General features: G+C 41.2%; 2 protein-coding genes across 2 annotated transcripts in view; one reads left to right on the top strand and one right to left on the bottom strand.

Moving 5' to 3' along the window:
• Positions 1–19,117, bottom strand: part of SYCP2L (synaptonemal complex protein 2 like) — a 29,962-nt gene extending 10,845 nt beyond the window's left edge. Inside the window, exons 1-25 of the mRNA XM_029961688.1 lie at positions 19,006–19,117; positions 17,745–18,160; positions 17,379–17,444; positions 16,772–16,909; positions 16,571–16,690; positions 15,317–15,409; positions 14,169–14,193; positions 13,089–13,234; positions 12,868–12,956; positions 12,733–12,767; positions 11,861–12,003; positions 11,343–11,395; positions 10,923–10,968; positions 10,044–10,136; positions 9,887–9,947; positions 9,320–9,468; positions 8,428–8,488; positions 5,871–5,995; positions 5,383–5,481; positions 5,208–5,284; positions 4,530–4,575; positions 3,668–3,729; positions 2,119–2,167; positions 934–989; positions 855–863 (exon numbers count right to left, since the gene is read on the bottom strand). Of these exons, the coding sequence (XP_029817548.1) occupies positions 855–863; positions 934–989; positions 2,119–2,167; positions 3,668–3,729; positions 4,530–4,575; positions 5,208–5,284; positions 5,383–5,481; positions 5,871–5,995; positions 8,428–8,488; positions 9,320–9,468; positions 9,887–9,947; positions 10,044–10,136; positions 10,923–10,968; positions 11,343–11,395; positions 11,861–12,003; positions 12,733–12,767; positions 12,868–12,956; positions 13,089–13,234; positions 14,169–14,193; positions 15,317–15,409; positions 16,571–16,690; positions 16,772–16,909; positions 17,379–17,444; positions 17,745–18,160; positions 19,006–19,117 (2,369 nt within the window). The remainder of the gene's footprint in view (positions 1–854; positions 864–933; positions 990–2,118; positions 2,168–3,667; positions 3,730–4,529; positions 4,576–5,207; positions 5,285–5,382; positions 5,482–5,870; positions 5,996–8,427; positions 8,489–9,319; positions 9,469–9,886; positions 9,948–10,043; positions 10,137–10,922; positions 10,969–11,342; positions 11,396–11,860; positions 12,004–12,732; positions 12,768–12,867; positions 12,957–13,088; positions 13,235–14,168; positions 14,194–15,316; positions 15,410–16,570; positions 16,691–16,771; positions 16,910–17,378; positions 17,445–17,744; positions 18,161–19,005) is intronic.
• Positions 19,118–19,131: 14 nt separating this feature from the next.
• GCM2 (glial cells missing transcription factor 2) lies at positions 19,132–23,908 on the top strand. Its single transcript, XM_008934494.2, has 5 exons — positions 19,132–19,173; positions 20,422–20,674; positions 21,072–21,184; positions 22,659–22,784; positions 23,027–23,908. The coding sequence occupies exons 1-5, from the start codon at positions 19,132–19,134 to the stop codon at positions 23,906–23,908; spliced, it is 1,416 nt and encodes a 471-aa protein (XP_008932742.2).
• The last annotated feature ends 1,688 nt before the right edge of the window (positions 23,909–25,596 follow it).

Raw genomic sequence — 25,596 nt, forward strand, 5'->3', positions numbered from 1 at the left:
GCTGCAGCCAACAGCACATCAGTGGGGCAAAAAAAAATGTAGCAGACAATTCGCTTGCTGGCAGTGATGGTGCACCCTGAGTGCTGCTTTCAGTAGCAACAAACAGGCTATTTAGAGACTACCAGGTTCATATTCCTCCACCTCTGCCCCGGGTAAGGTTTAAACCTCAGCCTCTTTAGGGGTGCAACAGATTTGTACAGATGGACAAAGACAGCAATCAAAGGCTCTAGGGATGAAAAAGCACAGAAAACCTACCTGCCTTCTCTTGAGCTTGTTTGATTCCTTGTTCTTGTTCTTTACTTCATAAGTCCTGCCAAGTAGCACATAAAGACCCAAATTAGACAAGTGAACACTAATGGTAGCACACCACAGAAGGGGCACAGTCAAACAGAAATCGCAGGAAGGTTCCTTGAGAGATCAGCACAAGAACCAAACTATTAAAGTGCAGTCACTAGCCAAATTTTTCTTTGCTTGGTTTTTGAAAGTAGCAACTCAGGGATATTTATAAATTAGCATTTTTTTTTAAACAGAAATTAACCTACGTACTTAGAGGTGCAAGTTCCTGGCAGCTTGCTATAACTGGGAGGCAGCCAAAGCAAGGCAGGGAGTTTAAGCATTTTTCAAAAATTAAGTCAGCAGTTTACACATACGATCAGAGAAGGACGATATTTAAGAGTTAAAGTCATGTTAAAATCTTATTATAATCAAAGTAGACAGGAGACTCTATTCTTTCCCATAATCTTTATATTCTCAGTTACTATTTGAAAATTAGTACCAATAACATCCACAGGTACCGTGGTAGCTAAGCAAGGAACTATTGTATTAGAAAAATCACACAAGCTTTTGATCCTAACTTAAAAAAGCTTAACAAAAGCTATGAACTCTTTTTCACATAGCAAAAAGTTGATAAATGGTACATGTATGATCCTGTACCTCTGATTTTGTGAAGAAGCTTTCTGACCAAGAATCTTTCCTTTGGCTTCAGCAACCTGAAAAAGAAGAAGATATTTGTCTTTGAGTCCGGTTACCCCATAAAATAATCTATATAATTATATGTATCAAACTCAGGAGTCCAGCATGGAAATTTCACCTTTTAAGGGAGTGGAATTTGTTGATTGAAACAGTGTCCTAAATTATAATAGACAAACACTTCTTGTCTTAAACAGAGGTACTTTCTCCTTTCCCTGCTTTATGAGTAATGCTCATTTTAAGCACTAACGTCATAAGAAACATCATTTTAATCAATAACACCACTGCTAGTAGCACGTGTAAACACAGAACACGGTCCCTGGACAGCCTTAGGACGGGGCTGCTGGGACGCGGGACAGGATGCCATGGAACAGGGATTTATGCTGACACCCAGTGGCAGTAGCAAGGATCGGGCAATGTCCCGTTTAGAAGAGAAAATTGGGGCGTCCCATTCATCACCCATTGCCACAGAATCAGCAGCAGGTGGCAGTGACATCTCTCACACTAGGAAAGAGGCTGAAAGCCAAAGGGTTTCTGCAGCAGAGCCACCTTGGTGGAAGCCATCAGGAGCACGTTTACACTTCTTCAGAAAACTCACACGGGTCAAAGTTTCAAAGCAAGCAAAGCAACTCACTATTTTTCATTTTTTCAAGGGTCTGCAAAATATAAGTCAAGCAGAACTTCCAAAATACTTTTGTGAGGACTGGCTTTTAACCAGGGATTCCTAATTTGCAAAGCATGGCTTGAAACGGATTTCAGTCTCTTCTGTCTAGCCTAGAAGCACAAAGCAGATGCTCAGCAATCTGCTTTTGATAATCAGCAAAACACAAAGGAAGGCTGGCCTTCAATCACAGAGATACCCCACGGCCTCACTCAAGCAACAGCTCAGATTTCTGTGGTGATATCATACATTACCCACCGCAAAATTCAAGTAGTGATGAGCATTCTCCCTACTCAAAAAAAATAAAAAATCCATTTCCACCACACAAACAAAAAAAGTCTCAGATTCCCAGTTGTCTGTTTTGCTATCACAGTGTGTCCATCCTTACAGCATTTCTGCAGCAAACTATGTCCCCTCCTGCAAGTTACTACTCTGTTAGGTGTTGAGTTGGGACCATAGCTCTTAACAACTTCTGTTCTCAACTTTACCTTTTCATGACTTGAAGAGTCTGAGTTTTCAAAGTCAAAGACTTCCTTCCTGCAAGACAACATATATATGGAAGCGACACACAACCATGAAGAATCACCTTGTAGAACTTCACTAAGATTATGGGGGTGACAATGTGGTTTGTTTCTGTCCCACTCTCCCACTACAGGTTCAAACACTTTCTGTGACTAAATGGACTGCTTTCACAGCTTCTACAAAAACACTTTCCCCTTTCCTACCTAGTTTTCTTGTTCTCTGTCTTGACTTTCAATCTATCAATTTTAACTCTTATTTTAGGAGAAATATTCAAAAGATACAAACTAGTCTATCCCTGTTTACATATTGGACATTTTCCCCCCACATCACCAATAAGAGTACACGGTAGGAAGAAATAAGTAATGGAAATATAATATCTGAGGCATTTTTAAAAAAATCCATGTAATTGCCTTTTGAAAATTCCAATATTCGATGTTTGTTCTCTAATTACTTCTCTGTGTACATCTAGATTTTGGTTTCATGTCTTTCAACATTTAAACTTAACTGTACCTTTATTGCTTTCTCCAAATTGTAACTATTTAAAAAAATCCTAGAACTATTGCTCAGCAAACAGTACACCCTCTCTTTATTAGTGAAAGAACGGGAAAACCAAAGAACTGAGTTCCTCGTTAAAGCCTCCCCTCCTGAGGGAAGGACACGCTCATTTCCAGACGAAACACTAGAGGGAGCAGAATGACCAAACTAAGTAGTTCTTCACCTCTAGCTTCTACAATGCTACTCCTGTTTTAAAACTGGTATTTGTGGCACCAAATTATTTGGTCCTAAAACACACAACTTGTAGTCCTGATGAAGTTCTGCATCAAGTTTTCCTATTCTTACGTACAATCAATCAAAAAATTCATCTAAGCCCTCGTGGGGTTTTTTTGAGCTAAGAGTCAGTAGGCCGAAGCAGGAAGCCTCAAGGAAGCTCCAGAACAGCAGCAGAGATCCTCACATACAGTTCATTTGCTCTTCCACCCAGCAGAAGGCATTAACTCGAACACAACACTTGGCAGAGACCACAGGAGGAATAAGCCACGTGTCAGACTTTCAGATTGCAATGGCCCCAGCCCCTCGAGTGCTTCTGCTCACACTGCCACTAGCTTTGGATGTGAGGAGACAAACAGAGAAAGACTGCCCTGGAACCCTAGCACACATGACACTGGATATTGGAACAATATCCAAGAAAGCTTTGTGAAAGAGGTTGACACTCATAACTCTACTCACTGGAGGATGGGAGGATTATATTTCGGTAAGGAAAAACGTAAGAGCCAATGTGACATAGTATCACAGAGGTAGAGGTCATTTTTTGCAGAGTAGGGTTAGTTTCTGAAGTGTTCATCACTTTGGGGACCCAAAGGGTCCTATTGAGACAAGTTGTGACCCTTCATAGCCTCCTGTTTGTTTTACTACCTGTTCTGTTCAGACAGCCCACACCATGGGGACACCCCCACCCATGAGGACTAGAAATGGTCTAAAGTCACCTGGTACATCAGTCTCTGCATGGGCTCATACCTGTCTTCAGCCCTTTGCTTGGCCAAACTTGTTTTCCTGTTTCTCTTTTCCCAGGCAACATCCTTTGGAAAAAGAGGGAGTTCCAGGAGCTAAAACGACAATACCCAAAGTCATGTTTTTATCCAAGAGCCTGCTAAAAGCAGAGATAAGGTGTGCCAGGAAACTTCCTTCCTCCTACTGCAACTACTATCCAGGCGCAACTGTTGCCTGCAGTTCTTCCCTATCAGAGAGTATACGAACTCCCACAGCTGGGGGGGGGCAAGAGGGTGGGATTACAAAAAGTAGTTCAAAAGCTTTGAATTCACTGCAGAGTGGGCAAGTGTTACAAAGCATTTGAACCGGCAGTTAAAAAAAATTTAATTTTATTTAAAAATCTAAAACTAGCACTAGACCTGTCATGGGAGGGTCATTAGAGCTCAGACAAAAGTGAATAAACACGTCTGTAGACTTCCAAGGCTAGGTTCCATTCAGCAAGCAAACATTTGCTCTTGCAGACAGCGTGCAAGTCTTGTGACATGTGAGTTTGTCCCCCACACAGCCGGTCTGGATGCCCACACACCACTGTACTCCTAGACACAAGGACAACACACTGCTGTGGGGTGGGCATATGTGCTGAATACACTCCAGTGAGCTCGAATTAACTGGTTGGGCCACTCTAGACTGAGGTTGGTAGCTGTTGCCTCTGCAGCTCACTCCTGGTGCTAAACAGCACATCACATCAGGTATGACACTGCATGGACTCAGTACACTGCTCAAGGGCATCAGTGGGTCAACCCATCCCAGCTTTCTTCTGCAACTCCACCAGAACATCTCTTCCCTGCCCCGTATCTCTTCACTCAGGTGATCCCCAAGGCAAACATACCTTTGATGTTTCCTCCTCCCTGGATTCTTCTTCTAGGGGCTTCTCACTGGGGACAAGAGGACACATGAGGGAGCTGTTCATTTAGAGACCAAAAAGTCTGTGAAGTAGTAAGGGGAAAAAAAAACTTGCACCAATTAGCATCAAAGCAATGGTTTAGGTGTGTAAGGAAGAAAGTCAGTCAGTAACTCTACAGAAGTCCAGCTCCTTAATTACAAGGAATTCTGTCCTCCAAAGCTCTGGAAAAGAAAGGTGTAACTGATGCCAAGGAGAATTCAAATTCACATGATCTTTCACAAAAGTCATGTTCCCCATTATGAATAGCCTCATATTTGCTGAGCTCCAGTTAATAGCAAAAGCTACACACATAGCTGAAGTTAAACTCTTAAGTTAGCTGTGTGATCACCTTGCATTTGGATTAAATCTCTGATGAGAAACAAGTGACACCAAAGCAGCTGCCAAGCTAGTAACTCAGCATCACTGTTCAGCATCTCCAAAGTGCTGTAACTCTAGGCATCCAGCCTTACTATCCAGGCTGAAAAACAGAATCTTTTTTTAATTTAATAAGTGATGGAATAAGCCTCAAAATCATATGCAATAAAACCCCAGGAGAAGGGAACAAAAAACCAAACCCCACACACAAAAAACCCCTTTGCAACTTTTCGTCTGCAAGACACTCACCTAGGCTTAGCTTTCATTCCTGGAGATGGAGTTTTGGACTTTTTGGCTGAAGAAGGCAAAGAAACTATAGCTTTAGCCTCTGCACTACTATGAAATCTTTATCTACTTTTGCTGTAAGGCCCACAAAAGCAGGTGCTTCAACATGTCATCTGGGTGACACTGAACTGGATCAGACTTTAGGAACTGAAGCCTGACCTGAGCCTTGGTTAGCATCTTCCAGGTCAGTTTGCTGGCTCACTGTAACCACGGCAACACCAGAGTTCACCATTTTCTGCTCGGAGACATGAAACCATGAACAGAACGTACATATGATCAATAAAAAAAGTGGGGATTTTTAGAAACAGATTTTCAGTGCCAGTCTGTGACAACAGCTGGATGACACATTCATCATTGTCCACACATAAAAACATTTTAGGCTGCATATAAGTGATATCATGGGTTTCTCACTTAGGGCATCCCACCATCCCCTTACAAGAAGAAGTAAAATTTCTTTTTTTTTCTTTTTAAAGCAGTTTTGTCAAAATTGCAGCTCTGGAGACATATGTTTGGGCTGACTGGATACAAACCAGTTTTCTTTGAAAGAAGGTTTTAGCCCCACCTATAAAAAAGCAGACTGGAGAAGGGGGAAAAGGGGCACAAGGACCATTCCACCATACACCAAACACTTACTGCTACTGTGTGTGTTAACTGCTGGCTCTTCTCAGAGGTTAAGTTGTCTGATAAAGTCTCCATGTTTTCAGAATTTGAGGGATCTTTCCTCCTTTGTGCATTAGAAGACTCAGCTATCACTGCAGAACAGCAACCAGTGTGAGAATGCTATTGCAGTAACTGAACACACTCACTACCTGCCTTTTCCATTATTACACTCATGCATAAGTTGTAACAGTACAACTTACCAGGCACAAACATCTCAAGATCGTGTTTAATAGAACAAAAACAACCATCTCCAAATTACCCAGTGCAGAATTGCAATGCTAAAAAAACAGTATCTTGAACCTTCCCCATGTAAGCCCCTCATACTGTACAAATACATTGAAGTTTATCATCTTATCGCTACCTTAACTCCTAAGCTTTGGAAGAGATGGAACAACCGTTTGTGTCTGACTAAAGCAGTGGGATCTTCCACCGTCTCTGTTGCCCTTCATTGAATCTCTCCCAGGCACTGCAAAATGTTTCACTACAGGTTTACTACCTTCTGCCCTTTGTACTCCTTGATTGTTTCAAGTTGCAGTGCCCACCTTGTACCTCTGCGTGCATTACAGTGGACACTGATGAAGGAATAAGCTCACCTGTGCCTCCAGAATCTGGAGGACTACCATTCTAGCTCATTTTAGGTTGTAACTGGAGGAAAATGGGAAGGACTACTGAAGAAGTTAGGGCCTCAGATATTTAGAGCTGGAAGTAGTTCTTTCAAGTATTCACTTGGAAAAACCTTAAGTGCATAATAACTTAGATGAAAATAAAAATTTGCTTTTAATATTGTCACAGAAACAATGTTAACTATCCTAAGAGCTCTTCAAACTTGATTTGATTCTAAGACAGTGGGTGGTAGCAGTAGAAAGAGCTGTGAGTTCACAGCTTTAGGAGATGTGGAAATATCTGTCAAGCAATTTACACCACGGAGTGATCCACACAAAAAGTAATCACTCTAAAACCTGAAATACAGCCAGTTTTGCAGCAAGAACAAGTCCCAGTCTTCAAAGATAAAAGATCACTATAGGGAAAAAAAAAAGTGCCACCTTCCAAATAATTTGATACCAATATTAGTCTGAGAAAACATTTCCTGTTTCAAACCAATTTTGATCATGCACATCTCCTGCCTTTTTTGCTGAAAGTAGCTTTTCATTAAACTGTGGGTCACAGCCATGGTGGGGATTTACAGAAGAATTTCAGAGGGGGATAAAAGGAAAGAAAGGAGTTACTTTCTCTTGTTCTTGCACAAGTACAGGCCTTATAGACCCTCCTTTGGGTCAGACACCCAAACATGACATCTGTACTTCAGGCTCTGAGCTCCCTTGACATCTATAATATTTGGAACATAATTAAACTCAGCCAAATGATCCTGGAAGAAATATCTTGCAGATGCTCACTGGCAGCACAGGAAATTACACCATTTGATGATGGAAAACCTAACGTGCCCAATTCAAAGAAATACAAAGCATTGGCTATAGGCTGATGAGAATAAGCAACTAATGGCTATTCCTGGTCCAGCTAAGAGCCTTTGTTTCTGTAAGGCACACAGATACACTTGTAGATGGAGCACACACAAAGACAGCCCTACAGCACAAGGTATTCATGGCAGCACTGACAATGCCACTTCACACAGCAGCAGGACACCTGCAGAGATGAGCTGCTGCTCATCTTTACCTACAAACAGGGACTACAGGTGAGCATTTCTGCTCCCCCTGCTGCTCTTCCACAACAGCATCAGGCATCTCCAGGGCATCATCCACTCCAGGTGGGGTAAAGGGACTGGAGCACACCACTTTCTAGCACATCACCTTGTCTAGAAGAAACGGAAGCCACTCCCCTGCAGAAAGCTTTGGTAGAGGCTGCCTCACCACATGCACCTCACTGTACAGGGGAGAGCTTGTTAAAGGCCAAGGTGCAAGAACTCATCCATCAGAGAACCTGTGCTTTCATGGCCACACCAATGCCACTGTCCCCTTCCACAGGCAAACTTCCAAAGGCACCTACACAGCATGGCCAAACCAGAAACCAGGCATTGAGCAAGCAAGAGGGGAGGACAGAAGGATGCATTCCACTGCACTTGCAGATGGAAAAACACTACTGCACACTCTTTGCACATCAGTGGGCAGCCAGCAGCCAAGATGTGCCTTGCAAGGCTGCCTGCCAGATCCAAATCCAGGTCCTGTATCACTGAGCAGTTCCCCTGCCCGTGCAATACCAGCAGCACATGGCCCATGGTGCCCAGTCCGCACTCCCTGGGCTAGAGGGACTCAGTATCTGTCATGAGCACCAGTTACCAAGCTCACAAGACAAGGAACAGTAGAAGATTGAGTTTGGGTATTGCTTGTTTTGGGTTTGGTTTGTTTTTGTTTTGGGGGTTTTTTTGTTGTTTTGTTTTTGTTTTTTTTCTTTTTTTTCTTTTTAAATGAGGTTAACTGCAAGCTGTGGACTGCAATTGAAAACAATAATTTGAAAATTGAGATATTTAAATTTAATGAAATAACACGATAATAAAAAAAAAAAAAATCACCTGTTTCATTCTCCCTGGCTTGCTTCCCAGCATGGATAGACTTCTCTTCAGTCTCATTTATCTGCTGGTGTGAATTAATGTCATGTGAAAGTGATCTTAAAAAAGTCATCTTTATCTAGTAAAGTCAACTACTTAATAACAAAATTAACAGTTGGTAATTGCCAGCAACAAATAATTGGATGCTAATTGTGTTGATAATTTGGAAAGGTCTTGGCTCCTGCAAGGGCAAATGACAGCCCCCATATCATGGTTATTATCATGCCAAAGGTTTTCTGCAATCTCCATAGTCTGTGGATCAATTACGAGTAAAAAATTAACTGTATTAACATTTGAGAAAAAAAAGTCACACACATTGCCCATGTTTTTACAATGGCTTAGAAGAAAAACTTTAGGTTTTAGAAGTACTCTACTCTTCATCTAGAAGTACTAGCTACAAAGTCAATCTAAGATTTGCATCTTGCAGCACACCTATTCTCTTTTCCAGGTTCTTATGTAACAATTTGCTCATCTTGTGCAATGCAACACTTGGAGCTATATGTAAGAGCATGTTTAGACTTCAAGTTACACAACTAAATGCCGTAGGCTTTATTTTCTACTGTAGAAGCTCAGCAAAAGTAATACATAAAATCCATTAACAAATCAGTTTAACCTTCCAGCTTCTAAACCATAACTTTGAGTCCTTTGAAACTTCGTTACTAAGATGCCTAATTTCTCTTGCAGGCCAAAGCTAAGAGCATCTATATAGAGTGTTATAAAGACAGATATATAATAAAGAGGTATGGAAAAAATAAACAAAGATACCACACAAACATAAACCCCAGAAATCTGAATGGTTTTGCCCAGTGCAAAATCTAGTTTAGAAAAAACCCCAACCCTCATATTAAGAGCTTACCATAAATTTTTCATCACCCAGGACTTTTTTAAGTACACCTAAGATTTCAAACTCAGCACTGAAAATCAGTTTGATTTTGGTTGCTTCTGTTCTGGTAAGAGCAGCAGGTTTCTTCATAAAAATTTTAACAATCTTTTGTCCATCATCCTCTGAGAAGAAAATAAAATAAAAGGCAATTAAATCTGGTTTAGATCAAGACATACTTCTCTCGACCACAAAATAACTGAATAAGTGCCTGGAATTTTCAGAACAGTCTCTTTTACATCTTGCCTATGCATTTCCAGTTACTCTGTTCACTCATTTCCTTCCCATTGGTGATCTTGATGATTATGTTGTTCCCTAGGACATCTATAAACTGATACCTTAACCTGTCCTGCTTGGGTAGGGGAGAGTAAGTTACTGTGCTCAGTGGGCCCACACACAGTCCAACAAGCAGAGCTAGTGCAAGATGACTATCAAAGGCAAGGAGGGAGGAGAAGACATGGTGGTGCTGAGATTTTAGGCTGACCCCATGTGTCTCACGAACCCATAGCCAGAGAGAAGACAACATCAGTTGGAAAATCTTACCCTCCAGCCTGTAACTGCTGACAGCTTCTTTTGACAGCCTCACAGAGTCCCAAAGAAAGCCCTTTGAAAACCAAAGCCAACATGTCAGAAGGGCTAAGTGAGTGCCTACAGCCTTAGGCTGAGCCCAAAGCCACCTGGGCCTTGCTGTTACCATTACCTCGTTACTATCCACATAGAAAGTCACACTCTGGCTGCCAGTGTTGAAGTCAATCCAAAACTCCTCCAGTTTTTCATCTGATGGCTTCTTCACCTGGGGAAGAAGAGCGGTACTGTTGTTCCCAGAAACGCCCCACAACTGCTGTATCACTCTCAGTTTTCTTTAATGAGACAAAATTGGGAAGTGTTGCCTTACATATCTGTGTACCCATGTGCACATCTTGCAGAAATAAAAGTTCAGATCAACCTGCGAACTGTGAGGCTACTGCTCACCCAACCACACCCATGTCAGACACAGCTCTGTATCAGCCAAGGGAAAGGCAGCACACAAACACCCACATGTTTGTGCCAGGAAGAGGGTATAGGAGTTGTTTCTGTTTCTGAGCAGTTGAAATAATCAGAAACAGTGGAACTGGCTTCCATTTACATGTTGTTGATTCGATATGACTGCCAGGAACGGTGCCACAGTACACGTACTAAAGACCACTAGAGCAATCTGCAGGATCAGCAACTCTGACTTCTCCTACATGGGCATCAGGCTAATCTTGTTTTCTGGCACTCTGAGAACAGCTCTGCTGGAGGAATCAACATTGTCCTGTCCTCCTGTTTCTTTTTAGAGCTCTCCCTTCTGTCATCACCATGAAGAGAAGCGCTGCCTCTATCTTTTGGCTGATACAAAAGCAAAGTCAGCAGCTGTAAATTGGGAGCTAAGTGACAAACAAGCAAACTTTCCAACCAGTATAGAAGGTTACACTCTACATTTTAAGAAATTGAGCTCTTCAATGAAAAAGAGGGAGGGGGAAAAACAATTACCACAAAAATCAACATTTCAGCAGTAGTAACAGTGTAGGGAACGTGTCAGAGCTTTACGGGCTATTACCTCCTTCGTGTCAGCAAAAGCAGATATGCATGGAAAAGAATACACTCTGGAAAAAAAGCAGACTTCACATGATACATTCAGCATCAGAGCCTGACTTAAATCATCTTATTTTTCATAAGATTAGTATAACCAATCTTATTGTTCAAGAAATAATTAAAATATTTCTAAAAGTAAATTAATATTGGAGAAGCTTAAGAGGCCATAGTATTTTAGTAGTGATGCATTATCTTCATTGATTTTACTTTCAAAAAACCACCATAAAAATGAATAAAATGTCCTTCTTAAGAACAATTTAATTCTTCACATGTGACGTAAATCCTTTTTTTTTCTTTTTAATATCACCCAACTCAAATTACAATCCTGTTTATTCCCCTCTGCAGTAGTGAGGGCACCAGTTTATTCTGTTGGTCCCCAGCTTACCTTCTTTCATTCCCAAGCCTTTCATTCAGCAGGTTAAGAAATTTTCTGCAGTCCTTCAAGACAAATGACATATTATTAAAAAGTCAGGCTGCATTTCCTTTGCAAATACTTATTCTATCGGGCTGTGTGACTTCTACTCCAGTTAGAAGCTTTTAACTAGTCAGTGTGATGCCAAAGGCCCCTGAGGAAGAAACATTCAAGTTGCTACAAATGGTTGGACCCAATTTACTACCAGTGAGCCTTCAAACATAAACTTATTTATGTTTTATTATTTATTATAATTTTTATTTTACTTTTTTGTAAGTAAAATAACTTAGAAGAGCTATTTTAACAATGTGTCATTATAGAAAAAAACCAAAACACACCATCCACAAATAATTCAATAACTAAGTAACTTTGTGTATTTATAAAGTCAGTTTTGTAGAAACTTCTTACAAGGACATCCTGACTGAACTCAACCAAAACTAGCCCCTATACAGACTTGTCAAGTATGTTGTTTTCAAAACAAGGACCCTCACCGTCTCAAATTCTCTGTCCTTGATCTCTTTGAAAGCTTCAGCAAGATAGTTATCTTCAAACCAGTGGTGAACAAGGTCATCTCTCCATTTTTTTATCATTAACCTACAAAGTGCTTCTGAAAGGGCAACCTGGAGGTCATAATCTACACAATAAACATAAGCACAGGATAAATATCATCCCTCTGGCATAAGAGAGTGTTATAGCATTGCCACTCTTGTACTTATATACCACACAGTCATATTCATCATCTAGCTTTGGTTCTACCTAGAGAACTGTGGAGGCTGACAGCCAAGTGTTAGCTCCAGGCATCCTCAGCTCCCCCTGACTCAGTGAGGTCAAGTATGGAGTGCTGCAAACCACAACACACACAAGTGCACTGGGAAATTTTCTTGGGGTTCAGGAAGGGGATGAGAGCAAAGACTTATCACTAACTCACTAGGATTAAGTTACATTCCATATATCATGGCAAAACTCTAGAAAGTGTTATTATTAGGAGAAAAAGACTTCACTCAAGAGGCTATAAACCTTGTAAACTGAAGTTTGTCCACATCTGGGCAAAGCAATTCAAATTTATTTTTTTTAAGACTAACAGCCAGCGTGTATGTAAAGCTGATCTGATTACTTTTCTACATACATCTGTTTAGCTTGTCTTATTGGTTAATACACATTACTAATACCAACCAGAAAAAACTAAGGCATTGCTGCATTTACCAATTTTTTATTAATATTTTCTCAAAGTACTATGTGATTTTCCTCCCTAAAAGTCAACTCTTGACAAGTAAATAATTTAAATTACAATTCACCTACAATAAATAAACAGATAAGGTAAAGCTGGAGAAATTAAAAAGAATAACCACTAAATATTTCTTACCACCAACCTCCAGAATAGTTTTGGCAAGGTCTTTTCTGAAACAACATAATATCACAAGTTAAAAGTGAAAATAACTAACTCCTATTGGAGGGAAGATGGCATTTAGCTACAGGAGCTAGGAGGAAAATCACTTACGTGAGCGAGCACATTTCCTCAGACAGAGGGAATTGCTTTCTCTCTTCCCGTGTGACATTGTCGAGTATAGAGTTAAGGGTCCTCAAAGCCTTTCTCCCCGCAAAAGAAGGGGTAGAAAATGAAGGGAAATAATTCAGTATTATTCATTTTCCCCATATTTTCTAATTACACACACTTGTGCGCAAATGTATCTAATTTTCTCCTCTTAGTAGGAATCTTACCTCCAGATGCAGAGTGCAGCAAAGATTTGCTTCTGTCACTAGATGCCCTAGCTCAGGTAAAAATAAATTCAGCAGATCTTTCTTCCCTAGAAAAATATTTTGAAAGGTTACAGCTAGAAATGGGCTGGTCTCCATATAAAAGACAGCTGAAGCAACTACAGTTTGCTGTGTTGGAGTAAAAATATCCCACTTGTAAGTTCATTTTAAAACAAAGCTTCTAACCATCTAATCCTAGACAGAAAGGGAACTGGTAACTTCTATGTAAAAAAAAAAAAAAAATAAAGCTGCAGATACATTAACTGCTAATCTGGGTAATTATTTTAAGAGGCCTAACCACAAGAGAAAATTAGAATTATTGTCAAAATCAACAGAGTAAGCCAGTAAAGTACTAACCAGAAGATGCTCACGTGTACTCTGCTCCCACTAAAATAAGCCACAAGGACAAATAAGCACACATTACCTGGTCCACAGTGTAATGCTTTATTTTTACATGACTTGTGAGACTGGACGTTTGGGGATACAGATACTTTCTGAAAGCACCTGCTCCCCTGCCCTAACAGAAAGCCAGCTGCAGCCACAGACAAAATTTTGCTGCTGAAATGAATGAGAGACAGGCAGACATCCCTCTGTCTAGTTCAGTAAGCTGAAGGAGTTACCATGGTTTTCTGTGGAGGTGGTTGCCTTCAGCAAGGAAAGAACTTCTCAAGCCAGTACAAACAGATGTGGTGAGAATAGATCCTCAAGCCTGAACCCCTTTCAGAAGCACCACTTATTCTGATCAAGTGAATTATTTGATGCTGAACATTTAAGCAAGATACCACAGATGGATCTTTTTTTTTTTTGACTTGTACAAAACAAGGAAGCAAAGAGAAATGGAAAAAGGTTTTGTGCTCTGATGTGAATGTTAATGAAAATTAACTGAAGAGAAATCAAAAGGAGGATTAAAAGAAAAAAAATATTGCAGAGAGGTAGGAAGTGGAAGGGAGAAGAGAAAAGGGACAGAGTTCAAGCAGAATTAAGAAACATGCTCCTGAGACTAAGATACAGGACATCAAGGCATGGAAGGAAAAAAATACTGACCTTCATTACTGCATTTGCAAATCACCTGATGGAAACAGTAAAGGAAGCCTTCGTTAACACACTATCACCTAAGAACAGCAGTACTCAAAGTGCCAAGGTGTTTATGCCCCCCCCCAACTCTCAAGGGCTAAATAACATAAAACACTAGTGTATCCACATCAGGAAAAGCAGGACCACCTGACACAGGCATGTCACATATGATGACCCTAATCATACAGGTTGGCATTATGCAGGGAGGGTAAAGATAGCAAAGCACCCATTTTCCCCAGGGATTTCAGCAGCACTTGAGAGTGCAGTGCCCATAGGTTCCCTGGAAAAGCCACATCGTGGCATTCTTCTTTTATTTTATTACACCTATGGGCTTATGTACAAGCACATTTCATGCTTCCACACTACAGTACTATATGTCACAACGTATATCTGAAGGTGTTGAAGTCCCTTGAGGAAAAATAAAAATAAAAGTTAAAAAACCTCCAAACAACAAACAAACAACCCCAAATCCCCGCAGAACAAAACACTTCATTCTCCACAACAAAAGCATGTGGAAGAAATGTACTGGGAAGACAGATCAAATTTTGGAAAAAAAAAAAATCGGGTATGTCGGTGTGGTGAGCAGAGAAAGAAGGAACTTTGATTCAGCTTAAATATCTTTTATCAGAAAATGAGTCATAAGTATTGATATAAATTCTGATGCACAAACTGTGTCACAAAAGTGACACGGTTCTAGTAAGCTACAGACAACAAGACTTGGAGGAACAGCTTGGGTAAAACACATTTACAAGTAAAGTGCAGCTCAATATTACTGACTTGTGGTTTTTAAAGAGAGCTTCAGCACAAAAGCCTTTATTTACAAAATGCATCAGAACTTCTTGAAAAATTTTCTGCAAAAACAAACACTTGGCTTCGTGTTAGAAAATCAGAAAACACTGCAGCCCTTTAGCAGCTTCTCCCAGGTTGTGTCAAATCTCAGCCTGATGCCAGCCCAGAGCATATTCCTGGGCACTCCCCACCAGCACCATCTGGACTGCATCCCAGGCTCACTCCCAGGTCCATGCAACTATTCATTTTTTAACTGGAAATTGTTTGCAAACAATGGCTTTCCTATCCAATATAGGCAACCCTTCTATCCCCTCAAGGCACATACATACCAATGCAGTGTCAAAGAAGTCTTCAAAAAATTTATTCTCATTTGGGTTGATGAGGATCACAGATGCTCTTGCTCTTTCAAACCAAGATACCAGGTAAAAGTGAAAAGAATTGGTTAAAATCTGGGAAGAGGAGTTAATAATCCTTAAACTATATATGTCTTCAGGAAACTTTACAGACAGTGTTTTACTCTTTAAACTTGAGTTACATACTGTGTCAAAAGCTACATGGTGTTAAGGAGCTCAAATTTTGCTAGGAGGACATGAAAAGTGACATTCCCCTCTTCCCTCCCCAACCCTCCTTTTATCCTCCTTTGTTGTCCAAGGCACACACTCTTGTTGTTTAGGCACAATGCATGCTACTAATGGCATGGTAACCACATGATTTCTACAGAACATCAATTCACAGCAAAATAATGTTTTAAAAATTTTTCGAGCTTTTTCAAGGTAAATATTTTAATACTTCATGGTTTTAAATATATTGCATAGCCACACGTGGCGAAATAGAAATCTATGCTTCACTGGAGGTACAGAGCTCAGATCAGGGAAACTTCATTAATATATCTCCATACAGGAATTTTGAATAACTGTGTCCCTGAAAAGCATAATTACAAGGCAGGATTACAATATTTTGAACTGAGGACTCCTTGGTAGAACTCTGGAAATGGAGAGCATTTGTTAACTGTTCCCTGCTAGCTGTGCTAGGTCCAGGTATTATTCATCTTCAGCACAAGTGCATTTCTGCTACTACAAGTATTACCAGCTGAAATCAGTATTGTGCCATTCTACCAGAAGATAAAATGCAACTGCAGATTAAATGCATCTAGTTTGCTACATATCTAAAAAGGGATCTTCATAAAGAGTATGTCAGGTCTTAAAATTATAAAAGCACAAACTGCTCATCAGTTCTATAACTAATACTGTATTTTGCTGGAGCATTTAAAATGCATTTAGAAATTTTACATCATTTCACAAGTGGGAATCATCAAAACTCTGCCTCTCCTTCCACTGTCAGCTTAAAAAAAACCCCAAAACCCACAATCCACTAAGTCAGGTAATAAGTGAAACCATAATATTGGCTGCTGCACCAAAAGCAATGAAAGACAGTATTTTTTTTCCCCATTGAGCTCATGCAATATATTTTTAAAATATGTTTCTGCATGGCCAACAAGCCATTCTTTAGTTTTCATTTCCTTCTTTTTCTGATGCAAGCAACTTTAAATCACATTAGTAACTTGCATATAACATTATACTCATCTTTGTTACCAGTCCTTGCTCAATAAACAAACTCTTCCCTTCTTGGAAATCACTTTTAAAGTAGACCTGAATACATTTCAGCAGCAGTGAAACATTCTGGAATTCATTCTTGTCCAGCTCCTACAGAAACACAGGGTGCTGTGCATCATTAGTCTGATACCCTTGGGTGTTTGGATGGTTGAGATTATTTATGATACTTGCCTTTCTCAGTGCTTTGTCTAGCTGGCTAAAAAGAGATTCACTGTATTTCTGGGGAGGCTCTACTTCTCTCTCTTGAAGCAGTTCGCTTATTTTTTCAAATCCTTTCCCCTTAAAGGCATCAGTGAGAAGTGATTCAAGCTGCAGAGGGAAGGGAAGGAAACAACTAGTGAGTTAAATAAATGGGTATTAAAATTGTTGCAGCACTAATTATGAGAAAATACTTGTAATGCTATTTTAAAAGTTGCAGGCTTTTTGTTTACTTGTTTAACTTTATTTGTTTCTCTACTTTTATTTTATTGTTACATCTGAAGGTGAAACATCAGTCAACCTCCAAAAGAGACAGAACCCTTTTAACTGAAAAATCTTAAAAGATACTGAATAAGACATTCCTTTGGTGCGCCCAGTTTGTAATTCTTACACATCTCAAAACTCTTACAATAACTTCTTCCCACTTACTAGGGAAAAGACTAAGGAGTCTGCTACACTTCCCATATTAAATTAATAAAAATTCTAGGTCATGCCATATCCATTTAAGAAATGCACCTTTAAACATACATATATAACTATTTGTAAGATAAAGCTAAGGATACATTTAAAGGATCCTTACATAGTCTTCTGCTCTGCCTGCCATATTGCCACTCACATCTCTATTCCGTTCTTCACTTTTTTCTTCCTTTAAAAAGAAGCGAAAAATACAGGAAAAAAATCCTCTCCTACAGAAACACCCCAAAACCAAACACTTAGTCTGTCCAAAAGCTGAAGTCCACTTACTCAACCCCTCTCTCCCAAAAGACTGATTTCCCTTACTTAGTTTCCGAGTTGGAAAACCACCCCACGCATCCAAACGGAAGGTTTCTGGAAGCCGCAGGGGAGCCCTGCGGGCACCGCGGTGTGTCCGTCCGTCCGTCCGTCCCTCCGTGCCCGCTCCCCCCCAGCCGTCTCCTGGCTCTCCTGTGCCGGGAGCGGCGCTTACCTGGGCCATGGTGCACGGGAGAAGGTACAGGGGCTGCTTCGCACCCTCCCCACGGCCCTCGCACGACCGTAACTGGTTGCTATCGGATACACCTGCGTTTGGGGTGGAGAGCCTCGCCAGCGTTTTCCGCGGCTTCGAGAGCTCTTCTTTCCCCGCCAGAACCCAGCACTGGGGGGGGAGGGAGGGAGGGAAGGGGGGGAAAAATGCCACTCTTGCACTCGCACTAAAAAGCCGCAGGTGTGCAGAATCTGGGATGGGTCTCCCGCCCCCGGGGATCGGCTTTGCAGCTCTGACAGACGCCCCCGGTCGATCCGAAGGGTGCAAAAGGGGAGCGAGAAACCTCAGGGGGGCTGCTCTCTGCCGAGGGGTGCCACAGCCGGCATCTGCTGCTACCGGCTGGGGCTTATTGTGGACGGCTAAGGGTAAAGGCCAGTAAATTTTGGACCAGAGGGGACGGAAGCGAATGAGAAAATCATTCCGAACAGGTGGGATCGTTTAAAGGATGATAGCAGCGCTTGGCGTTCAACGGCTTAGTCTCTATGCTATTGTGCACAAGTCTTTTTCTTTCTGTTTCTCAGACCAAAAATCAACCTCCCTCCACCCCCTGAAACCCCTGCCCCTCCTAGAAAAAACCCAAACCAAACCAAACAAACATACAAAAAAAAAACCAAAACAAAACAAAACAAAAAAAAAACCCGCAAAACCAACAAAACAAACACAAACAACCCATCGGCTATTTCTTCCAAAAAGAAAAGGTAATAAAAAGCTTATAAATTTTTAATAAGTCAAGACGTGCTGATAACACCGGCACTAGCTTTGCATTTTAAACTGGGTGTTATAGAGCACGGCGCGAAGGGGAAACCTCCCAAATAATGTTGAATTCGTTTACATCTACATCTAAAGAGCAGGTTATTCAGCGCCTTTGCCTCCCTCTCCGAGGCTTTTCAAGCTGCAGGTAGCTCCGAGCCGCGCTCGAAATCCAACATCAGGGGCGTCCCGGCCAGACGGAGTTGGGTCCCCATCTCCCCATAACCTCTTCCATCCCAGCACCTGTGGGAGCGAGCGGCAAAGCCCCGCCACCGCCGGGTTAGACTTCCAGACCCTGCTCAAATTTGCCGAGGTCACGGCCCCCGGTGCTAGGGGGTGGATTCGCGCCAAACCCCCACGGCTATCCCCCGTCACACACCTCCAGGTAAGGGTAGCGAAACCCGCCTGCGTGGCGGAGGGGGAGCGCAGCCCCTGCACTGCCTGCCCTACCTACCGCCGCAGGTGCGCGGCGGTTGTGCTGCTGCTCCACCTGCGGAGCCGGCTGAGAACTCCCCTCCGACTGGGCGACGCCCCGACGGCATAAAAAAGCGGGAGTCATCACCCATTGCTGCTTCTCGCCATGAAGCAGACCTGGGACATCAACGACCCCAAATTGCCGCAGGTAACGGGTGGGTGGGAGGGTAACAGAGGAGGATGTAGGCTACTAGGGAAACAGGGGAGCAACCTTCCGTCGGAGAAAAACTTCATTTTATGTCTGCCTTATTTTTCCTGCACCTTTTCACTTTTTTTTTCCCCAGTCCTTATGAAATGACTGGCAATAAAAATCCGGACTCAATACACAGCTTTGGCCAGCTGTGTTCGAAGACCTAATATAATCTGTGGCTCAGTTTGGCCAGTTTCCTTCTCCTTCTTTCTTGTTCAAGAAATGTTGACTAGAAGCTTGAATTAACTGTTTTTTACTACTCTAACCTAACTTATCTAAATATTTCCTTCATTTGTTGATGTGATATTTTAATGTTACCAAGCACTCCAATTTCTGTCTACTTGCGAGCTTTAAATGTGCTAACTTACAACTTTTTTCTGCTTCAAGTTTATTTAATTTAATAGTCCATGCTATTATAGAGTGTCTTAATACTGTAAATGCTGGTAGTTTATTGCTTTCATTGGAATTGCTCACAAGTGGTACATATATATGTTAAATAAGCATTGCAGGAACTCTTTACTTGCACTGTAAATATTTACAGTTTACAATCTCAGTTGTTCTTTCATTGTTCTAGTAACTACATGTTAGTAAGGAGCTCTAGAAAGCCAGTGAAATCCAAAATTGAAATGTTCTTTCTTTGAGCCACTATGCATATTGGAACTGTATTTGCAAGGGCAATTTTTTTTATTTCTGTTTCTTAGCAAAAGTCTTAACTCAGATACAATCTAAGAAACCATTCCATAGCTAAAACTTCTAGTTTCCTGCCTGCAGGTGCATGGTCCCACAACAAGGAGAACTTAACAGCAGTCATGATCAGGGTGGTCTGTGTCCCGTCTGGGCACACTGGTGGCAGACCAGTTAGTAAGTTTTGGTAACCAGGCTGATGCCTTACAGCTGGGTAACCCCACTGTAAAGAGGCACCTGTGACAACAGACCATGTAATTATGGATCGTGGTGCAAAGGAGGAAAGGATCCTGACTCTTGAAACATGGAAGCTCAGACTGCCTTTTCCTTTCTAGAGCGTTTCTGAATAAGTTATTCTTTCAATAATTCTTTTTCTCCTGCTTGGATGGTCATGGAAAAAGCTTTTGTTTCCTGTTGCGTGTTTTGTAACAGGGCAAAAACATCAGGTTGTGATATACTGATAATATTCTCTTGCTCTTCTCCTTGCTGCCTTGCCCCTCTACCCCACTTGCCCTGCTGCAGGAGCCCAAGCACTTTGATGCCTTCCAGGAATGGCCTGATGGCTACGTGCGGCTCATCTACTCCAGCGAGGAGAAGAACGCGCAGAGGCACCTCAGTGGCTGGGCCATGCGCAACACCAACAACCACAACTGCCAGATCCTTAAGAAGTCCTGCCTGGGAGTGGTGGTGTGTGCCAGGAGCTGTGCTCTGCCCGGAGGAGCCAGGCTGCAGCTTCGCCCTGCCATATGCGACAAGGCTCGGCAGAAGCAACAAAGTGAGGGATAGCCAAAGAAAGCTGGGATGCCTAAGGGGTCACATTTCTTTCATCTGGGCTTGATGTCTAAACTGGAGTCACTCTTACTTGCAGGCAGACTAAGCCATAATTGTAAAGACTGTGATTTATTTACGAATTTCATCAATGTCTATTTGTAAATACTTAAGGGAAAATGGATTTTAAATCCTTTACATCATTAGCATTTATATCAAGTATGCAGCTCTAGTTCATACCACTCAGTTATGTTTGGTAGTCTATGTTGTGTTTCCTTGAACAATATATTTTAACTGGAATTTCAGTGAAGTCTGATCATACTGCTCTTGAGCTCTGTTTACTCTCAGGAAACATCCTTGCCTTCAACCAATCTCTTCAGTAGTTTCTTTGTCTTTATTCACAGAGAAAGCCTGCCCAAACTGCAATTCAGCCCTTGAGTTGATTCCTTGCCGAGGACACAGTGGCTATCCCGTCACAAACTTCTGGAGGCTTGATGGCAAAGCAATATTCTTCCAGGTAAAAATCAGGCATATTTATTTGTGCACATATATATAAATTATGTCTGTATATAAAATAATATCTGGAGAGAGATTTCTTCCTACTCCCACGCTATATTTTTTTTGTGTTTAACAATGAACATGGTGAGCACAGCAGAGTTCTGGTCCATGACAGAATTTCTGTTTAGTACAAGTATGGCAAAAACAAATGAAACAATAACACTTGGCTGTTTTTTTAAAAACAGTACTTGAGAGTTGACAATATTCAATTTTCACTATAACATCGAAATTGATGTCTAAAATTCTCATGTTTACAGAACGCAAATACAAACAAAAAGATTATCTTGCACCCTAGTACATCTGACAACTGAATTTTTCCAAGGACTTAATACTTATTTCCTGTTAAAACAAATAGAAAAAAAAAAATCTAGCTTAAACTGCAGGAGTTGATACATGAAAATTCTACTTCACGTGAAACTAGCCTTTCAATTTTGAGGATTTAAAATCTTGCGAGGAAAAAAAGGAAATTTAGAAAGCTAAAATCTGAAATTTCCCGTTGATTTGTTCTTTTTATAGCAACATTAGAACAAAAACATAACATAAGGTTTCTGTTCCGTGAGATTACATTCTCTGCCAGATGAATTTTTTCCCTGACCCACAGACAGTGAATTCTGTTCTCCGGTCAGTAAATGGAAGAAAATTGGCCATATTTTGTATTATTCTTACTCAGATGTTCTGTTACAGACATGCAAAACCAGATGACTTTTACCATCAAAATAGCTGATAAATCCTTGCTTAGAATTTAATTTCTGCTTGAGAAAGGACAGTGTTTTAAAAATCAATTTTAAGCTTCCTACTTGGTATTAGGGACTATATGTTGGTGCATTCAGACAAATGTAATGGGTAAGGACATGTAGAATACATTACTTCATCAGTTACCATATAGTTTTGGTTACATAGATCTGCATATCCACAGGTATTTCAATAGCAGAGCATCTTTGGATGGTTTTCCAGGATATAATTTTCAGTCCTATTCAAGAAGGTGTATTATTTTAAGAGAATATTTGTCATCTTGTGGCATGAAACCTCTTTAAAGCCTATGTATACAATTTTTATATATATACATTTATAAAGCAGAACTGAGATACTGGACTGCAGAAAAACAATGAAACTAAATGTATATGTTTTTCCCCTTGGTTCTAATTAACTACTCCTGAGTGTCTCAAACATAGGTAATACGTCCGCTCCTCCATCAGCTCTGCAGTCCTCAACAACTTCTCCCTCATTTTTTTCTTTCTATCTACCTCCAAATCATGATTCATTCTATTTATTTCTTTTTACATTGAATCCCTCCTTGTTGTTTAGTTTTCCCTCCCTCTTCTCTTGTGCCAAACTACAAACCATGCTGTGGCTATCTCTTAAATTACTTACTGCACTTTCTCTTGTCTCACCCCCTTCCCGTTCACATCTAATTCTTTGTTAATCCTAAATAGGCTAAAGGTGTCCATGACCACCCCAGGCCAGAGAGTAAATCAGAGGCAGAGGCAAGACGAAGTGCAATAAAGAAGCAAATGTCCTCTTATCACCATTCCCAGAAAAAGAGACCTCTAAACTCAGAGGTAAGTCAAAGTCATTAGTCAATTAAAAAGGTGACACAAATTAAAATTTTTTTATTTTTATTTTTTTTTTCTATTAGAAAGGTGTCATAAGCATGTACTGGAGATCCGAGGGCAAAAAAGATTTACACTATGCTACATCTGTTAATTCTGGGCAGAAACAAGCAATAGCACAAGTATTGAGATAAATATGTGTGTGGACAATATTGATTCCTTAATCTCAAGTATCTACTTCTCCTTGTCAGGCAGGAAGGTACCATGACAGCAGCAGTTACACCAATAACCTACAGAATTTTCCCTGCATGGATGGCCAAGAAAGAGTTGGTATCATCACAGACTCCAATTTTTCAATTCCAGCCCAGTCTTATCCTTCACTGCAGAACACAGACCTCTACAAAGTACCTTATGACTTGGCCAGTTCCCAAGAGGACCAGCTATCATCATACCCTAAGTGCCCAAATCCAAGGATCTACATGCCCAGGCCATGCAGCTACGAGTTTGGAGTTCCTACCTTTATAAGCTCTAGCCCTTACCCAACATTTTACAAAGATCTGACCAGCCCTGCCACTGATGCAGACCCCCTCAGTCTGAACGGGTCTCACTACAGCACTGTGACTACCCATGATAAGAGCTTTGATAACCCTGGCAGACACTACGGACTGAAACCAGCTTGGGGGAAAACTGGCAGCGGAGACCAGGGTGACTATGGACAGATGCAAACAAGTGCCAACCACGCTTACTACAGTGGGGACTATCCCTGCAGGTATAGTGCCAGCCCCGCTCCCATAGCCCCACCGTTGCAGACGGTCATCACCACCACCACCAAGGTGTCCTACCAGGCGTACAAGCCGCCTGCGCTGAAGTACAGTGACAACCTCTGCGACGTGAAAAACCTCCAGAGCTACACCCACGTGGCAGAAAACGTCTCCGGTGCTATCTATTCAGGGATGAAGATTCAGGAAGACTTTGGGATGGTAAAGTCAGCACTGCTCTACCAGCATGACTCCATCCCTACAAAGCCCAAACCAGCTGAGAGCATGGAGAGCTATCGGTATGGGCTCCTGCTGGGCAACAGCTACGCTGAGCACGAAGGTCAGACCTTAAGGTTTGAGAGTGCTGAATATTGACTAGATGTTGCCTAAATGGCAAATACATGCAGGTGGGGAAATACATTATTGGGCTGACCCTGTGGATGCTAAGCCCAGTGGTCTGGGATTTGAGGAGAGGTCAGGAAGCAGCACATCACAACACCTTTCTCCCCAAAAGTGCCTTTCTGGAGCTGTGCTGAGTGAAGTATATTTTGCATATAATTTCAAACCAGCCCCACACAATCTCTAAAATGGTACAAGGAGCTGAGCCCCAAACACAACTAGGAGAAAGCAACATGGAGGTGCAGCACTTGTGGAAGACAACAGCCTCCTTTGACAGCAAGTGCAACCCGCTCATAGCTACAACTCCTGCCAGACTCCTCAAACTTTGAGAGAAACAGTCCATCTGTAAGAAGGAAAATGCTAATCAGGGAATGGAAAAAAAGATGAAGGGAAGGTGGCTATAGATTATAGTCAACTGAAAGAAATGGCAGGAAAAGAAAGAAAGAAAAGAAATGAAAGCAAGACAATTTGCAGAATAAATCACCTAAATGGGCCATTTATCTGCTGTGAGTCTTTTGATGAATGGAAAGACCAGCTAAGTTTCTCTGAAATGAGAAATGGAAAAACTGAAACCTGAGAAATGAAACATGCTGACTTCATGTTGCTTTTTGATTCCCTGTATCAAGAGCACAGACTGTCCAGCCTTTCTGTGCAGAAAGGACAGCCCAGCATAGCCACACCAAGAACTGATCCCCTCAACCTGAAGGCAGGAAGGTTCAGATAACTCCCACCAAGCACGCTCAGCATCACATGGGTGTCAGGGTTAACATTCATGGTCCTGAAAACCATCTGCAGTGAAAGTGCTTTTTGTCTAAAGGGGTCTGGAAAACTGGTCAGACCAATACTGCATGGGTACCGCTGCAGAATTCACTTTATCCATGAATACAACTCCATCCTGTCTAAAAATGCAACATCCTACCTGGTTAGCAGTGCAGGTCAGTGTTGAATGCACCTTCCCTAGCAGCCTTTCTCCATTAATCCATGAAGAAGAAAAAAACAGAGGAGCAATGCTGGTTTAAAAGCTAGATATTTTGAAAGCTGACTAGTACTGGGGAACCTGCACCCAAACTGTGTGTGCCAAGCAAGGGAGCTAAGTAGACACAGGGGATTGGTCAGGGGTTAAAATGTTTCCTCTTGGTATCATTATTATTAAGTTTCTAGGTATCTGTAACTTCTTGGAGACTCCATTTTGGGTTTTGGTTTTTTAAAATGTTTGATGTATATTTCTGCTATGTTATGTTTTGAGTAACAGCAAGCTACTGTATTCTTTCAATAAATATGAAATCATGGTTAAAAACAAAGCACCATGTAAACTAGTGTGAGCAGCTGGCTAGTTATAATTATAAGGTTCTGTGTGTTGAAGCCATCATTAAACTGATAAACTTGAATTGCAATGCACAGTGTACAAATAACTGAGTTTTTAAAATAATTATTTCTGATATAGAATATTTTCCTTCTTTTTTGTAATTTTGTGAAAACAATGCATTCAGTCTGACTCACTAAATTGAACCTTATAGAAATTTAGTTAATAGTGGACTGTTTCAGTAGTGGACTGTTCACCACTTTAAAAAGTCAAGCCACATGAAGATGGAATTCACAAAAACACTAAATTAATTCATGTCCAGCAAGTTTACCTTGTCTTTTAGTGTACTTGCTGTGTATCT

Source organism: Manacus vitellinus, unplaced genomic scaffold, assembly GCF_001715985.3.
Source record: "Manacus vitellinus isolate BGI_N305 unplaced genomic scaffold, ASM171598v3 scaffold_39_pilon, whole genome shotgun sequence".
In the NCBI taxonomy this organism is placed as follows: domain Eukaryota; kingdom Metazoa; phylum Chordata; class Aves; order Passeriformes; family Pipridae; genus Manacus; species Manacus vitellinus.